Source organism: Erigeron canadensis, chromosome 3 (genome assembly GCF_010389155.1).
Source record: "Erigeron canadensis isolate Cc75 chromosome 3, C_canadensis_v1, whole genome shotgun sequence".
NCBI classification, from domain to species: domain Eukaryota; kingdom Viridiplantae; phylum Streptophyta; class Magnoliopsida; order Asterales; family Asteraceae; genus Erigeron; species Erigeron canadensis.
In genome coordinates, this window is record NC_057763.1 from 33,345,583 (window position 1) to 33,364,021 (window position 18,439).

An 18,439-nucleotide genomic window follows, 5' to 3' on the forward strand; every position below is an offset into this window, starting at 1 on the left:
AGCTAGTTGCATTAAAACAAAACTTTTAAAAAAATATGAGCTTTTTGTTCAAAATTAAAAGCTAAAGCTCCTCAAATTTAAAAGCTCTTGTCAAACATAGCCTATATAAGTAATTCTATTAGTGAAAAGCTTTTAGTTTCTCTAAACGCTAGTAGTAGAAGCGTTTGAGTTAGGAGTTGTATCTCATGATGAAAAGCTTGTAGCTTTGTTAACCAAACAATGCTTTTTTTAGGGTATGAGCTTTTTGTTAAAAGCTTGAAGCTTGTAGCTCCTAAAAACTCATTGCCAAACATACCATTATACTACCCACATGAGTAAACCAATTTAACTCAATCTTTAATTAAAAATTAATTTCTCTCTCTTACACCTATAGAATCCAATCTAACTCAAATTTTCACTATCATCCACAACCCAACCTAAACCAAATTTTTATCATATTAAAATGATTTATTATTTTTATAATATTAAAACTTTTTACTATAAACTAGGGTAAATTACACTTTTCGTCCCTAAAGTTGGCAGGTTTTTCACTTTTCGTCCCTAATGTTAAAAACTACAATTTTAACCTTAAAGTTGGCAACATTTTGCAATCAAGGTCCTTCCCCTATACGACGTTTGTTTTTTGTCGTTAATGTACGCACGTGCTAAACACGTGAGGATATTAATGTCATTTGCCCGTGCCAACTTCAGCGACGAAAAGTGAAAAACGTGTTAACTTCAGTGACGATAAATGTAATTTACTCTATATTTTTAGTTTTTATAATATAAATTTTAAAAATAAATAAAAATAGTAACTAAATTTTTTCTTCTTCAATCTTTTTCCTACAATTTGAATTTATCATTCCAAAACACTGAGATCTTACTTCACCTTAATACACAAACATATATCATTTATGTATATGTATATGTATATGCATGGCATTTGCAAGCTTTGTTTAACATAAGAACAAAAATAAAAACCAACCTTTTTACTATCTCTTAATTACCACTCTACCATTTCGGCCACCACTTATGCACCACCAGCCGACCACCATAACTGCAACTACCAATTGCCCGCCACCACAATTCTGACCACCATTCTCTTTGGTATTCATATCCAACATCTTCTCATCTACTATCTAGATCGAGACCTGAAAAGATGTTGAAAATCCATTCCAGTTCCGAAAATCCATTGAAGACCGAGATCCGAATTGAAGAACCCAAATTAGTCGGCTTGAGTAACGGTGGTGGCGGTGGTCGGTTTTTGTGTGCGCATATATACAAGAAATACCCAGGATTGTTTAAGAACCAAAGTTTGATTATTTTCCTTTTACATATATGAAATTAATGTTAATTGTATGTATATGTTTATTTTTATGGATTTTGTTGTTATTTGCTGATTTTGGGGTTGTTTAATGGTGAATGAAGAAAAGGGTGTGCGAAGATTTTGATCAAGTGCAAGAATGTGAACCAAAGAGAGCAAAAATTTGAGACCTTGAATCGGATTCAAATTGCAGGGAAATGATTGAAGAAAAAAAATTTATTTATTATTTATGTTTTTTTAAAATTTATATTATAAAAAGTAAAAAATATAGAGTAAATTACATTTTTCGTCCCTGAAGTTGACACGTTTTTCAGTTTTCGTCCCTGAAGTTGACACGGGCAAATGACATTAATACCCTCACGTGTTTAGTACGTGCTTACGTTAACGGCAAAAAACAAACGCCGTCTAGGGGAAAGACCTTGATTGCAAAATGTTGTTAACTTTAAGGTTAAAATTGTAATTTTGTAACATTAGGAACGAAAAGGGAAAAACCTACCAACTTCAGGGACTAAAAGTGTAATTTACCGTCTAAACTAAAATAAATAAATTACTTTTATGATAGTCATGTAAAGCATCACAAAAAGTAATAAAAAAATACAAATTTAGTAAATTAAAAATATTTCACGTTCATTAATTAAACATTAAATAATTAAAAAGATATGTTCAAAAAAATAATTAAAAAGATAAACAAAATTACAGTTTTAATTATTCATTAAAAAGTTTTTGTATATAAAAAGCTTTAAATAAAGTCAAATGGGTGTAATAAATGAAAGGGTAATAAAAAAGTTAGATAAAACTATAAAAGTAATATTCTTATTTTGTTTAAAAAATCCAAATTGATGAAGAGTTTTATAAAAAATACGTTTTTTTAAATAGCTCTGTTTTTAATAAAATTTTAATAAAATTTATGTCAAAATGTTCGCAACGAAAAAATAAATAATACTATGTTTTTATATTTTTAATAAAAGTTATAAAATATAAGATATTAAAGAAAAACTAATAAGACTTTATAGTTAATTATATACAATAAAATAATGTGAAAATTCCCCAATTGGAAAGTTGCCATGTGGCAAGGATGATGTTACAAACTTTGAAACACTAAAGTTCATTTTGGAGACAAGATTGTGCAAGATCGAGCGGTTTTTTCAATTTTTTATAATTTAATAATCCACGATCCACACTAAAGTTCACCAATAAAGGTGGTTTTAGACCTATGGATTTTTAAACCAATCCATTTTTTCTCAAGAACAAGTCTTAGATAATAGTTTGTTGTGTTTGGATAACATCTAATGAAGTTGGGAGTGAATTCGATTAAACCCGTTATCTATTTTTAACAAAGTTTCTTATGTGAATCTGCTAATTATTTCTAGTGTTGGAATGAGATACGAATATCAATATTAGCAAGAATATAATTCACATAATATATAATTTGCAATTTTTAATCATCTTACCAATAACTTATATTTCTGAAAGCCATTCGTATATCCCACACATTAGACCTTCCCCATCGAACATATATCGTTCGGTCAGTCAGTTACAAAATAAAAAAAGAAATATTAAAAATTTTAGCATCCCACCAACTAAGTCGTTCTATCAACTCTTGGTTGTAGCATTTTTATGGGTAAAATATAAACATTTTACTTATGTATTTTCATACCCATATGTTCTATTTTTTTTAACTTTATAAATTAACTTTTATAAAATGTAAAATGACTTATTTATTTTGTTCACTATGTTACTTTTAAACAAAATATTTTTAATTTAATTATTCTATTTTTAATCATAATGATAAATTACTTAATTTTTTTTAAAAGAAATGTTTCTAACTTTTTTTTTAATTATATTTAAATAATATTATAATAATACATTTTTATCTATTAGAAAAATAATTAGGTTGGATTGTTAATAAGATTGTAAAGTTTGAGTTTAGCTGGGTTGAATAGGTATAGAAAAGAGAAAATTGTTTTTAATGAATTGTAGTGTCAGGTTGGGTTATGAACAAAGATAGACTTACATGCATCTAGATTATTGGTTATGAAGATTTAGATTTTCAAATTAAGTTTGGTCAACAAAATGATATTAATGTGCACAAGATCTTTAAAAACAAAGAATATGTAAAAGATGTCGATATATGAGGATGTTGTTTTAACTCAATTTTGATTAGTTTGAAATCAATATAAAAAAACCCAACACCGGGCCAACGACACTTCCCCATTGATCGAGGAGCTCATTGATTTGGTGACCCGTTGGTGCAGGCTTATCACATGTGCCATCAATGGGGTTGCATCGGCGAAGCAACAATGGTGAGTCACAAATCTGCTAATTACTTAACTAAGAAATTTCACGACTAAAACCCTTTTAACCACTATAGATAATACACATTTGTGTACTCACTTTTCACATTTTTATTTTTACAACAATAAGACTTTTAATAAATACATTTCTCTTAAATTTTTTATGCAAATTCATCCTAAATGCCTAAATGAAACAATCTAATCTCAATCATGAGGTGACTTTGCCCTTTTCCTCATCAATGAACGATGTTTACTTTTGGATTCCGGGTTTATTTACTAACTCTTTAACCTCTTACCTACTTAACTAAAACTTTTGTTTCAATCACTCATACTTTAAATAGTTTTATTTTTGGTCATCAGGTTTAATCACAAGCTTCCTTTATCATAATGAAGTTTAATTGATGGCCATATATATAGTTTAATAGTTGGTTTTCTCTGAAACGTGGAGTTAAGTGGTTAGGAGTTTCATCTGTCCGAGTTAGACAGTTGGTGCGTACTTTTTACTATTGGAACGCCTAGCTTAGCCTGATACTCTCAAAGCATGTAGTTATTGTTCTAACATTAATCGGTTGGTAAAACGAGTTAAATATATATGTTAACAATTATATAAATAAAGTTCGAACGTGAATGTTATGTGAAACTTAACCGTTTCCAAGTAAATCAAAACGTGAAATACAAGGGGACATATGGGTAATAGTAAATTTAAATAAAAGAAAAAAATTAAGCAAATTTACATACATTATAACAACTTATATGAATGATGATGGCGTACATAAACTGATTATATTACTATATAAGTTCGATAAATTAAATCTCATCAAACTCATATTGATAAGTTCGATAAATTAAATCTCAAACTCATAACTGCTTTCCATATATAACAACATATATAGCACATCGATTTTAGTATTGAATTTTACTATGCAATATTAATGTATGATTGACACAGGGGAAATTCTCGACTTAGGGACAACCATTGGCCAATGCAATGGGTATGAAACAAGTGCTGGCATGACTCCACGACGGTGACCGTCTCCTTGTCTTTGAATTCGTCGAAATATATCACAGCAATTTGTGTTGTTTTTGCATATTGTAGAATTGTATGTTTGCTCCTTCGTAGTTTTACAATAACCAATGGTAGAATCGGGAACCGGCGGTCGAACAGGAAAACCAGTTGAACCGGTCGTTGACTTTGGCTAAAAAGATATTCTAACTTGCGGTGATGTCTACGGAATTGCACCATGTTACTTGTTACCTTTGACGGAGATGTAACACGTTGTGGGTGATGTATTTATATTTATGGGGTTAACAACTATGCTTATAGCAGCAGCCTACTTACAGGAGTTTGTGAGAGGGGATGATTTTGTATTTATACATGTGATTTTCATGGGGGGGGGGGGGGGGTTTGTGAGGGGAAACATGGAAGATCCATGCTTCTAGCAGCATATTGGTTTTTTCCTATATTTATATACTATAAATATAAGGCTGTCTGATACCTAAGCTTAGGCGTGAAACCCCTCACATACTAATATTTTATTATTCATTGTTTAATGAATAAATGTCCGGGCCCCCATGATTTTTATGGTTTAAAAAATTAATATGTGAGTTTCCGGCACCTAAGCTAAGGTGTCGGAGCCTTATATTCCCATCCCCTTTTTTATATGTAGTATAGCTTTATTAGACTTATAATGTTATCCGATTCGCTAATCCGGTCTAACCAATACGACTAGTGACTAGTATAGACACCGGTTCACCTTCCGGTCCGGTTTTGAAAACCTTGCTTTTTGATGGAAGGATTGCATTGCGAAAGGGGGTTAAGTTATTCCGGTGTCTCTACAAGTAAAACTTCACCCCGTCAAAACTTCGATCCTAAGAAAACGACTTTTCATGATTTCATATAATAAATACACAACAAAGTAAAATAAAGATAGAAACAAATCGATTTCACGATTTTAATTTGAATTAATTCATAATCCATTTACATATTTGTGCGTGTGTGTGAGAGATTAAAATAGTGTGTGTTAGAAGAAATGGCGGGGAGGTCAGGATCGTCGATGATGATGACGGTGACAAACACGCCGTCGAAGGATCTAGCGTATACAAATTGCGCGTATTGTTCACCGTCCGATCTCCGTCAATTTATTGTTCCTGGATCTAAACTCGCTTTTGCTCTCGTTGGTGAAGTCTTCGTTCTCTCCATTTCATATCCTTCCTATTTTACATCTATATATCTATATCTATATATATATCTATATCTATATATATATATATATATTGATTAGGTAGTTAATTATTCATGATCTACTTAGGAATAATTTTTCAAAACTTTGAATGCATTGCAGGTCTTGTTGTTTAATTAGCTTAGTGTGTAATGTAATGTTTAACCTAATTTTGTAATTGATCAACAAATATATACCTCTCTCTCTCACACACACGTACACATATTGTAGAGTACTTTATTATTAGACGATAATTTTAATATGAATTTGACGATGTTTGATCATATAGTCCGGAATTTATTTTTTCAAATCGTAATTGTTTTGATGTCGAACGTCGTATCATTTAGGTTTGGTATGCATTTTATAATGTTTTGAATTAGGTTTGTTTTGGTAATAACGAATATCTGTGGTCCATAAATTTAGTAAGCTTTTGAGTGGCGTGCTTTGGTAAAACATGTAGCAACAAAATATACGCGGGATATGGGGAGGTGAGATGTAGACAATCTTGACACTAGCCAAAGGTAAAGAGATTGTTTCCATAAGGACCTTTGGCCAAACGAGGAAAGAACGGGAGAGGAGAGTGTAAAGGGAAAGTAACCATACCTGTCCGTTGAGTATCACCTGGCTACGTTAAAAGTAGAGTAGAATAATAGATGTAAAACGTAGCAAACCTTAGAACAAGGCATAGCAATTAAATACAGTCATAGAAGCATAATAAACATAACCACATGCATAAAACAGTCATAGAAGCAAATAAGAATTGTATCATGCAAGCATACATACATATAAGTAGATATTAAAGACGAAATCCTAAGGTCCGATGAGTCCAAGTATAGTAACGGGTGCTAACCTATTGTACAGAGTAGCTTTGGCTGCCTAGCTCGCAAGAAATACCAGTAACAAAAATGGATTTCGATTGAACCAGATATTAACGACGGAATCCTAAGGTCCGATGAGCCCAAGTATAATAACGGGTGTTAACCTATGATACAGAGTAGCTTTGGCTGCCTAGCTGGATTTAGATTGAACCAGAATGCTTGTGTTAGGAGGGATCGGTAATGTTCAAGTTTCTGAATTGTAACCGCCACCAAGGTGGCCTAGTGGTTAGGGGTCCTATTTTCTCATTAGAGGTGTCAGGTTTGAAACTACCCTCGGTAAACATCTTGGGGGTGGCTGGGGAAATAATTGTAAACGGTCAGGGGGATACCCCAGTTAGGCCGAGTACAACTGAGTCACAAAGACTCACCATCCCCGTGTGACCTGAACTGGGAAGAGTCATGTTGGAGCTATCTTATGTGTTAACCGTGTTTATAAAGTTTGCTGTAACCTGGTCATGTATACGTTTAAGTTATCCATGGAGCATTTAGTTACTACTGTTATCTATAAAAAATCTCTTTATTGCTTCACTTAACTGAAACAAACTGCGTATGATACCATACAAAGTGGGCAAATTGGGCTTAATGCCATCCAACGGCGTTATGCAAGAGTATCTACAGGAGATTCAATACCTGTTAGCAGGTATATATATACTCTAGTGTGGTAATTGAGTTTTTTTTTGCCAAGTCGTTGACTAATAATTTTACGAACCATTGTAGGTTTATCCCTCCTGAAGATTTTAACATCGCATTACTTACCCTTGAGTTGGAATTTGTTAAGAGAGGGACTAGAGAAGAGCAGGTATGTCTTGTTTTAGTCTAAACACATGCTTGTTTGCTGGTTGTTAACCTCAGACTTTGACGTTGCCTTTTTGATCCTCGGTTTTAATGATTTATGTTTTGCAGGTTGATGCTGTTGCTTTAGCTCAACAGCTTCGGAAAAGATTCAACAACCAGGTATGTCTCTGTATGTGTTGTTCCATCTCTTAGATTGTAATTAGGCTAGCATAAATGTTACTTTATATGTGTTTGTTTTTTGATAGAGATTTACATGAAGGCTTACTTCAATGCAGATTTTGACATCAGGACAAAGGGTAACTTTTGAGTTTCTTGGCAACAGCTATATCTTCACGGTCAACCAAGTTGCCGTGGAAGGGCAGGAAAAATCAAGCGGTGATAGAGGCATGCTTTCTGGCGATTCATACATTGTGTTTGAAGCCCCCAATTCTAGCGGAATAAAGGTACTATTTTCAAAACATGTGCACTGATGATATACACTTAACTCTTGCTTGACTTTTTCCTAGTATTTGTATGTTTGTTTTGTTTCATTTTTACAAGTTTTCTTTCATGTGCAGATTATTAATCAGCGAGAGGCTGCTAGCAGCAGCATTTTTAAGCAAAAGGATTTTAACCTTCAAAAACTGGGCATTGGTGGTCTGAGCAATGAATTTGCTGATATTTTTAGAAGAGCTTTTGCTTCCAGGGTTTTTCCTCCACACGTGGCAAGCAAGTAATATCATTAGTGTCCCATACAATATACCACTTTTTTTGAAACTTATTTTAGTATTGTATCCTCGACTTATCAGTCATCATGGTAATGTGTATTGTATGCATCAGACTGGGTGTAAAGCATGTGAAGGGAATGCTGTTATATGGTCCTCCTGGTACCGGCAAGACTCTAATGGCTCGCCAGATTGGAAACATGTTAAATGGGAAGGACCCAAAGGTACCTTATGCATGGATTGACAATTTATATAGATTAAGTGAGAAGATATTAAAAACACATTGCCATCATTTGTTATTAATACTGCAGAGAGATGAAATTATTGGTTCGCTTGTTAGCTCTTCTGTTTTAAATAATATGTAGTATGATCTTACATTTGGTTGCTTCTAATGATGACCGTTTTGGTTGATTTAACAAACTAGATTGTAAATGGACCTGAAGTGCTAAGTAAATTTGTTGGTGAAACTGAGAAGAATGTGAGGGACTTATTTGCTGATGCTGAACAAGATCAAAAAACACTAGGTAGGGCGGTCTACTAGTTATAGTCTATCCTTTGACGGAATCTTGTCTCATTTCTTATGCCTTTTTGTTCAAATTGTTCCAGGGGATCAAAGTGAGTTGCATGTTATCATTTTTGACGAAATTGATGCAATTTGTAAGGTAGGCATTCTGATACTTTAATAATTGAATTGCAATTGGTTGCCTATCTACTGTCCTTTTCCAAATATCCAGTGTAGTAATCTGTTTTTTGCAAATGCAGTCAAGAGGCTCGACTAGGGATGGCACAGGAGTGCACGATAGCATCGTTAATCAGCTTCTTACAAAGGTTGATTAATATTTCAATGTCTTAACTTCATAAACGACGATAAGAAGTTCAAAAGATACTTACTTTGGAATATCTGTTATTTAGATAGATGGTGTGGAAGCTCTCAATAATGTGTTGCTCATTGGTATGACGAATAGGAAGGATTTGCTTGATGAAGCTCTTTTGAGGTGACCCTTTTCTCTATCATAAGGCTTTAAATACCATTTTTTGCTGTGCTTTCTTATATATATATATTATTCTCTAATACTTGCTTAGGCCTGGTCGTTTGGAAGTCCAAGTGGAGATCAGCCTTCCTGATGAACTTGGTCGTCTACAGATTCTTCAAATTCATACAAATAAGATGAAAGAAAATTCTTTTCTGTCTCCAGATATTAACTTGGAAGAGCTTGGTATGTTGTTTTTCACTGGATTTTTTTTTTTTTTTCATTTTATTGGCCAAAAGTGCCCTTGTAAGTCACCTTTTCAAGCAAGGATTCAATTAATTGAACAATATTTTTGTGGTCATCAAGAATATGATTAGAAGGGTAGGTTCCATATAGATTGTAATGAGAATGATAGACAAGCTGTTAGTTAATCTAATGATTTGTATTATAATGGAGAACAGCTGCACGGACAAAGAATTACAGTGGAGCAGAGCTTGAAGGTGTTGTCAAAAGTGCCGTTTCTTATGCTCTAAATCGACAGATAAGCCCTGATGATCTTACTAAGACGATAGATGAGGAGAGCATTAAAGTCACAATGGAGGATTTCTTGAATGCTCTTCATGAAGTTGTTCCTTCATTTGGTGCTTCCATGGACGACCTTGAGCGCTGCAGGTAAAAATCATCTGAAACCTTTATGTTACTAGATGATTAATGTTGTGACAATTTCTTTCTAATGATTTTATTCTTGAGCTAAAATGCCAAATCATCTTTATCTTGGTGATGATGCATGCAAGTATTTTTATTGGATTTATTCTCTCTGTTGTTAAATAACCAAAGTTTCTGAATGCTATAAAATTGATTCAGACTCAATGGAATCGTTGATTGTGGTAAGCGACATGATCATATCTTCAAGAGAACTATGTTATTATCAGAGCAAGTTAAAGTTAGCAGAGGTAGCCCGCTTGTCACAGTTCTTCTGGAAGGTCCAAGTGGCAGGTAATGTGTTTTGGTAGTAAATAATATTGACATAAGGTGTTTCCCTTTTTTCTAACTTTCTCTTAATATTTTTGGCAGTGGTAAGACTGCAATGGCAGCTACTGTTGGCATTGGTAGTGATTTCCCTTATGTGAAGATTGTAAGTTTCTCTTATAAAGTTGATTTATCCGCTGCATATCACATCAACTAAGTTTTCATATGACTGATTATCACTCTCCAAATGGTAGATTTCTGCTGAATCAATGATTGGCCTCAGTGAAGCCAGTAAATGTGCACAAATTGTCAAGGTTTGGTGCTTCTTTGGCCTTGTCTTTTTTAACCATTATTTGTGACACTATTAGTTGCTTTTCATTAGCTGTTTCTTATGAGAACACTTTTTTTTAGGTATTTGAGGATGCTTACAAGTCAACACTGAGCATTATTGTCCTTGATGATATTGAAAGGTTCGTGACTTGTTGATGTCGTATTATTACATATATGAGCATTTGGTTAAATTGGAATCTGTATATGTGTGGCTGATTAACCTTGACATGTATTCACTAATACAGACTACTAGAATATGTTGCCATTGGACCTCGCTTTTCAAACTTGATTTCTCAGACGTTGATGGTCCTCCTCAAACGACTTCCTCCTAAGGTAATTTTTATTTATTTATATCTTGTTACTTCTTCTGAATTTATTCTGGAAGGTGTTCTTTATCTAAAATTGATAAAATCTTTGTTGCTGCTTTGGTATAATAATGGAAGACGATAAATGTAACTACCTGTTTCCTGCATATTTGGTAAAAATGATCCTATCACTTCAACTTTCAGGGTAAAAATATGTTGGTGATTGGAACGACAAGTGAGGTATCTTTCCTGGAGTCAGTTGGTGTCTGTGACGCTTTCTCGGTCACTTACCATGTTCCTACATTGAAGACCGAAGATGCTAAACAGGTAACATGTTCTGGCTTTTGATTCATATCTCAGTCACTTGCTGTTTTCTATAGAATTTTCTGATGTTTATTGTTCTTTTCTCTTCAATTATCATCAATCCTTGGCTTTTTAGGTATTGCAACAACTTAAGGTGTTTTCAGATGATGATGTTGATGCTGCGGCCGAGGCCTTGAATGATGTAAGATACTCAATCTTCTAATCTTCTTCCTCAGTTAGACTAGTTAGATTATAAGATCCCTTTTTTGGAACCACATTTCCTAAATGTTGTGACGAGCTAATGGTTACAAATTTCTTGGTGGTGGTTGTAGATGCCAATCAAGAGGCTGTATATGGTGGTAGAGATGGCAGCACAAGGAGAATCTGGTGGAAGTGCAGAGGCAATCTATTCCGGCAAGGAAACAATCAAAATGTCACATTTCTATGAGTGCCTCCAAGATATTGTCCGCTACTAGTGTGGGTGTTTTCCACTTCGATTTCTACAGAAACAGAAAACTGGAATTTTGAATGATGGCTTGTAATTTTTCCTCCTCGAAGTTACAATGAATATGACCACTACATAGTATGGCAGCAGAGTTTAGAAAAAAGGCTATGCGTTTGTAGCATTCTTTTTAAAGCTTTGATTGGAGATGTATACCCTATTTGTGAGATTTATTTTTGGAAGGGTATATCATTGATGTATTAGCTTCTACATTTTACATTATATTTGTTCATTATGGTTTTTGACTCTATATGGTATATTTCTATTTGACTGTTTATATCTTTTAGAACTCTAATGACTTCAAATCCTAGATTTTGAAGCTGATACATATTGCTGCAGGCCTACCAGGTGCCCATGAAAACGTTTTTTCTATTGCCACTTCATCCTCAACACATGTTACCTCTCTATGAGCCCCAAAATCACACAGAAAGGGGCATTTTAACCCTTTGTGATAAGTGTTGTAGTCACACTTGCTAATAGAACAAAACTAACACTGCGAAAATGTTCTTTCATACGCTCTCAGCGAAGTAGATGATAAAAACTGCTTTTGTAACAGCATGAGTGAAGTAATGTTGATGATAAAAACTGCTTTTGTAACTGTGTTTGATTGATAAACAAATACATTTTTATGCATCTGTCAAGAATGGGCAAAGTAGATAAAATATGAGTATCAACAAACTCTAAACAAATAAGGTTAAACTCTCAGCAAAGTGGTTGGGTACTTCGAAGTTTTGTTTTCACACAATAGGTTTGAAGTCTGAAACTTTCTTAGGTAAAACATCTTTCGAATGAGTACAAATTGGTTCAAATATAGTCACGGGATATCTTGGTTAAGTCACGTACATCGAAGTAAAATAAACTTATCATCCTTAACTTGAAAAGTAAAAACTAAAAACCTCCTCCTGTTACTCTGTACTAACACAGCGCGTTATCGTAAAGAAGTGTTATTAACTTACAGAATGTTCAATTTTATTAATATTTCACCATTTCTGATTAATCAGTGTGTAGGTTTGCGATTGCCATTAAGTACCATGTTCATGTTAGTGACCAATATTTCAGAAACAAAAAAAAGTCAAAAGAATAAAAGTGGACAAATGACAATATGTATGTTGTGTGTGTCACATGTCACTCAAAGTTAGGTAGTTATCGTAGGCTAACAACATATTGATATTAAATACAATATGACCCAAAAAGTAATGTTATTGATTGTTGACCATGTGATCAATGGTCCACCACATACTAGACAATATATGGTTGCACACTTGCGTTAAATCTCTCGTGTGGATGTTGGGTTGTTGGTAGCTAACACTTGTGTTGAGTTCTGAAATCTGATTTTAGTGTAGCTTCATAGACATTAGACAATATGATACAGAATACAGGCTGGTTTGCAACGCATGGAATTTTTAGGCCCCAAATTCTAGTCTTTTTACAGTAATTGTCAAATTTCTAGCTGAACACGTTAGTGCTAATCTGTTCGAGAAACAAACACTTACATCACCGTAATTGTAAATACTAAACAGTGGATCATCAGTTAAAATATAAATTTTCTATTTTGTCTACTTGCGTAACTTTTTGTTGTTTTTCATTTTCAATTCAAGTTTTTGTAAGCTTCCATTGTTTAGTGTGCATTTAAACAAAAGGTTTATACGGCGAATTTCCAATAGCTAGAGCCATAAAAGTTGAATTGGCTCTAATGTGGTGAGTCATAGAACATAAAAGTTATTAGTTCAATTTATGTTCATCTGTCTTTAACATGGTTTTAATTTTTTTCGTATTGACTTGCTGAGATTATCGATAAAACTGTTATTGAAAACTCTTTTTTGATAAACTACATTTATATATGACTTAATTGTATTAGAACTTGTTTGTGCACTAAATTAGTATTAAGCTAACGATTCGGTTAATAAAAGGGTAAATGACCAATGAAGTTGGTGATCAATTGATAAATAAGTCCAATGGATCTTGTATTTACCATTCTCGTGAACAAAAAAATTAATTATTTTCAAATATTTATATAATTAACGTCAAATCTGTACTTCATATGACCCAATTACCTTTATCTTTCATTTCGGGTTGGTTTGAATTGGTTCTAAGCACGACATTTAAACAACCAAATTCATAAAGAAAAGATGATAGGCAAGTAAGTGAAGTTACTCGACACAACGCGTTAGAATCAAAAAGAAAGTCATCGAAACAAACCTTGATCAAGAAGGAAATATAAAGTAAACGTACAACATTAACGTTTGTTAAGTGCCAATCTGACACAAATTTCCATATGTATGCATACACCAAACCAATCACATTCTTCCACGTGTACACGACAGACTGGTTAATCACTTTCAAAGTTTCAAACACCCACAAAAACAGCCCTTTCTCTCACTATAATTCTCTCTCTAGTCTCTCTTTATATATGCGTGTGTGTGTGTGTGTGTGAGTGAGAGAGAGTAATTCGCCATTAATAATTCCATACAAACCTTAATTTTCGCTTTCCAACAAAACCCAATTTTTCAAAAACATGTTTTCTGGGTACTAATTTCGCAACATTTCCTTTATATATCAAAATATATACATATACTATTTAGATTCATTTTCTTGATGTTTATTTACAAAAAATTACCAATAAAGCTTACAAATTTCTTACACCCCACAAACTATAATTCATTTTCCCATTTATATTTCATCAAATTCCGCTTAAAAATCTAATCTTTTTTTTTTCTTCTCAAATGGGTATGATTGACGATTTACCTGTTCATTTGATTCTTGAAATCTTGATATCTGGTGGTGTTTTGGGTGGTGTGGATCTTGTTTGTTTGGAGCTGAGTAATAAGTTTTTTAGAGGCAATGGTTTGACCTTTCAAAAGTCAAGGTCTTTGGTTGACTTTGCTGCTTTTCAACTCTGTGTGTCACATCCTGTTTATGTTGGTTTGAGTCATAGAGCTCAAGATGAGGTTTTGGTTAGATGTGGTGGGAATTGGAAGAGGCTTTTGAGGTTTTTGCAGTCAGTTGATCAGTCTTCTGATGTTGTTCAGACCACTTCTGGCAATGTATGTTTTCATGGTTTTTAATTTCTTAAAAACTACTCTGTTTTTAAGTAATATAAATGTATCTAACTATAGCCTCAAATATATACTATATGTTATTGGTTAGATACATACAATAGCATTACTAAAAAGTTGGATACACTCTACTAATCTAATTTACAAAATTACAAGTATGTAATTGGTTACATACATACAAAAGCATGACTAAAAAGGTTGAACACATACAAAATAGATTTTTGGGCTATAGTTGAATACATTTCTATGCATTTCACCCTTGTTATTGTGTTTTAATTTTGATATACTATTAAAGGTGCATGGGGTTGCAATGTAGCATATACTAGAGGTGCTTATTTTTGAAATTGCATTCAAAATAAGCACCTTTTATGGTGTCCTCTAACAAAAAAGTACTTATTTCAGTATAAAATAAGCACACAAAACTTATTTTGTTTTCATCTGAATACCTAAATAGTGAGTGTTGTGTTAAGATAAACGCATTATGCTTTAAGCACTTAAAGAGTATGCAATCCCAGATAATTAAGTTTGTTAGCTACTTTATTGAGTTTCAATTGTTTATGATTACTGGCAGATGCAAATTAGGAGTGGAAGGTATCACACATTGCTGATTAAAGATTCAACGGTTTACTCATGTGGTTCAAGTTTGTGTGGTGTTCTTGGTCATGGTCCTGAAACAACACAATGCGTAGCATTTACACCGATTAAGTTTCCGTGTCCTGCCCAAGTGACACACGTTTCTGCTTCTCATAACCATGCTGCATTTGTCACGCTGTCTGGTGATGTATGTATCTGTCCCTATCTTTATGGTGTAAAGGCTTTTTGAAAGTGGTTATCTGGTTATTGCGTTTTCAAGCTGTAGATAATCAGTTTCTAGTTTTTGGGTATAGTTGAACCGATTCTGTTTAGTTTATTGGTTGTTTAGGGGTTAAATCATCAGTTTTGGATAGTAAGTTTATGATAGCTGCAAAATAAATAACTAAAATCTTAAATCTTTCATACATTTAAATAGTAGATTATCTGAAATTCCAACTTTAACGGGCCTTAGCATCCATTTAAATAGTAGATTAGCTGAATATTCCAACTTTCACGGGCCTTAGCATATGCGAAAACTATGTTTTGTAGCCCAAAGTGTTACAACGCTTTATCTGCTGCTAATTATTTGATATCATATAAAAACACTTCCAAAACACTAAATTGTTCCAAGTTAATAAGCACATATATGTTTGTAGGTTTTCACATGTGGTGACAATTCGTCGTTCTGTTGTGGACATAGTGATACAAGCCGTCCAATCTTCAAGCCTCGGCTTGTTGAAGCTTTAAAGGAAGTGCCTTGCAAGCAGGTTGCTACTGGGGTTAGCTTTACTATGTTTCTAACAAAAGAAGGTCAAGCATACACATGTGGAATTAACACACACGGTCAACTTGGCCATGGTGACACTTTGGACAGGCCAACACCTAAACTTGTGGAATCCCTGGTCACCGTTGGTCCTGTTGTACATATAACTGCTGGTCCAAGTTATGCACTTGCTGTCACTAGTGATGGAACCGTTTATTCATTTGGGTCGGGAACCAATTTCTGTCTTGGCCATGGTGAGCAGCACAGTGAGAGTACCCCTCGGCCACTGCAGTGGTTCAGGAGAAAAGGGATCCATGTGGTTCGTGTCTCTGCTGGCGATGAACATGTGGTTGCACTCGATTCTAATGGATACGTAAGTCCAAACCTTCCTTTTGAATCCTCAAATCTTCATTTACAAGTCTCAAGGTTCATTAACCATATCGTATGTGAAAATCAGGTTTACACATGGGGAAAAGGCTACTGTGGTGCACTTGGCCATGGTGATGAGATTGATAAAACGACCCCTGAGCACCTTATTACTCTGAAGAATCACCTTGCCGTTCAGGTTCGATAATCAAAAAATGAACATCATCTCTAGAACTTATGTGACATATTCTTGGATGTTATTTGACAATTAATCAAATTTTTTTTTACCTTTTTGAAGGTGTGTGCAAGCAAGAGGAAGACATTTGTGTTGTTAGAAAACGGAAGTCTATATGGATTTGGATGGATGGGGTTTGGGAGTTTGGGCTTTCCGGATAGAGGTGTATCTGACAAAGTGTTGAAGCCTAGCAAGCTTTATAGTTTAAAGGATCGTCATATTTCTCAAGTAAGCACAGGTTTGTATCACTCAGTGGTACTCACAAACCAAGGTCGTATATTTGGATTTGGGGACAATGAACGGGCACAACTTGGGCATGATAAGCTGAGAGATTGTCTCAATCCGACTGAAATCTTGTTTGAAGAAACAAAAGATATTGATGCATAGTGTATGAAAAATAGATCATTGGTTTTCTGTTTATGTTAATTTTACTGTAATAATTAAGATAGTTTATATGTACCAAATTTGAGCTATTATAATTGTTATAAAAGTGTCAAAAAATGCAACTTTTTGTGAGGACTTGTGATTACTGAAGCAAGAACAATCTAAACTTTATGGACATGTAAAGTGTTAAATTTGTTGCCTATATATCGTATGACAGATAAAGTTCTTATGAGAGTATAATCTACTTGTTCTTTAGTTCAAAAACACATTTAAAAGTTCCTAGATTAGACGATTAGTAAAGATGAGACTGAGACGTGGTATGTTGATGGGAGTCTAATCTTATTATTATTATTATTATATTATTTTTTGAGTCTAATCTTATCTTACATCTTCATCAAACTTCTATAGAATTTTTCTGCGGTAACAATGTAACATCCCTTTACCCAAAAACATAAGTGGAGACGTTGTGCAACAGTGGCCTGGTGCATTGTAGTTTCCTCACTAGCAATGATCTCATCGCTGTTTTAGGCAACAGTTTATTGGTGTCTTATAGGTTTGGTGGCACCATTGGAGTTTTGGCTTCTTGATGGAACTTTAAGTTACAATGTGGTGTGACACCGTGACCGCGTGGATCCATTGACACTTACAACAAGGGTAGCCCTTGGTAGCAATTTGTTGTTATTAAATCGACATTTTAGTTGACATATTCACAACAGTTTCTTCGTGTAACCGTTAGTTTTCCACATTGTTCATTTTCTTAAGCTGCCAATCATTGACATATTGCATCATAGGTTCTTCAAGCAAACCCTGTTCTTTTTTTTATATCCATTTGCTTGTTCATGTTTACTAGACATACAAAAGGGTCTTTGGTGTTAAGAAATTTAAACTAACGTAATAACCTTTATGAGTTCTAGATATGGTTAATCACAAATATGTGAATCATATTGTATATTTAGTATTTACACCAAGGAATTAGCCTAGTGGTAAGGCAAACACCTGGTGACCTTAAGGTCTCAGGTTCGATCCCCGCTTAGGGCAAAAAATAATTTCTTTAAGGTACCCGTTACAAATGAAGCCTAGACTCATATGTGAAGTTTAAATACGCGGGTTCGATCCTTCGGGGTGCCCAAATCATGTGGGGATTAAAATGGAGGTATTTTGCCGGCATCATATGTCTTATACGGGGTGGGTCGATGGGTACCAATTGTAGTATCGGGGCTAGGTTCCCCTTACCCTTTTCATTATCATATATGGCATTAGGCCATTGGCAAACCACTCAACAAAGATATGCCTGCCTTTCGGCCTTCCCCTATTGTCCAATATAGCCATTTCCTCGAATTTTGGCCCAACAATTAGAAAAAAAAAAGAATTTAGTCCATGAAATTAGTTCGATTGCAAAGCTCAAAATTTTAATAAATTTTCTTTTTCTGGTTTTGTGCCTGTTAAGCTAAGAAGAAAATTTAAAAAATAATTATAAATTTAACCTTCA

The 18,439-nt window shown here is 33.9% G+C and overlaps 2 protein-coding genes across 2 annotated transcripts; both read left to right on the forward strand.

The window, feature by feature from the left end:
• Nucleotides 1-5,458: 5,458 nt before the first annotated feature.
• Nucleotides 5,459-11,823, forward strand: LOC122593040 (vesicle-fusing ATPase). The gene is made up of 21 exons (XM_043765381.1): nt 5,459-5,800; nt 7,239-7,334; nt 7,412-7,493; nt 7,598-7,648; nt 7,765-7,932; nt 8,047-8,201; nt 8,309-8,417; nt 8,618-8,717; nt 8,800-8,855; nt 8,956-9,021; nt 9,106-9,188; nt 9,277-9,410; nt 9,626-9,836; nt 10,029-10,160; nt 10,239-10,299; nt 10,388-10,447; nt 10,545-10,603; nt 10,709-10,796; nt 10,973-11,095; nt 11,208-11,273; nt 11,404-11,823. The coding sequence occupies exons 1-21, from the start codon at nt 5,628-5,630 to the stop codon at nt 11,545-11,547; spliced, it is 2,217 nt and encodes a 738-aa protein (XP_043621316.1). The 5' UTR covers nt 5,459-5,627; the 3' UTR covers nt 11,548-11,823.
• Nucleotides 11,824-14,020: 2,197 nt separating this feature from the next.
• LOC122591327 (ultraviolet-B receptor UVR8) lies at nt 14,021-17,082 on the forward strand. Its single transcript, XM_043763587.1, has 5 exons — nt 14,021-14,617; nt 15,201-15,410; nt 15,859-16,338; nt 16,423-16,530; nt 16,630-17,082. The coding sequence occupies exons 1-5, from the start codon at nt 14,297-14,299 to the stop codon at nt 16,951-16,953; spliced, it is 1,443 nt and encodes a 480-aa protein (XP_043619522.1). The 5' UTR covers nt 14,021-14,296; the 3' UTR covers nt 16,954-17,082.
• Nucleotides 17,083-18,439: the final 1,357 nt, after the last annotated feature.

Excerpts from the sequence above, each read along its gene's own strand:
- LOC122591327 (XM_043763587.1), top strand. The coding sequence starts at position 14,297 with ATGGGTATGATTGACGATTTACCTGTTCATTTGATTCTTGAAATCTTG. Across the intron at positions 14,618-15,200 it reads TTCAGACCACTTCTGGCAAT|ATGCAAATTAGGAGTGGAAG; the intron begins GTATGTTTTCAT and ends GATTACTGGCAG. Across the intron at positions 16,339-16,422 it reads CACTCGATTCTAATGGATAC|GTTTACACATGGGGAAAAGG; the intron begins GTAAGTCCAAAC and ends TGTGAAAATCAG.
- LOC122593040 (XM_043765381.1), top strand. The coding sequence starts at position 5,628 with ATGGCGGGGAGGTCAGGATCGTCGATGATGATGACGGTGACAAACACG. Across the intron at positions 7,494-7,597 it reads GAGGGACTAGAGAAGAGCAG|GTTGATGCTGTTGCTTTAGC; the intron begins GTATGTCTTGTT and ends TATGTTTTGCAG. Across the intron at positions 7,649-7,764 it reads GGAAAAGATTCAACAACCAG|ATTTTGACATCAGGACAAAG; the intron begins GTATGTCTCTGT and ends ACTTCAATGCAG.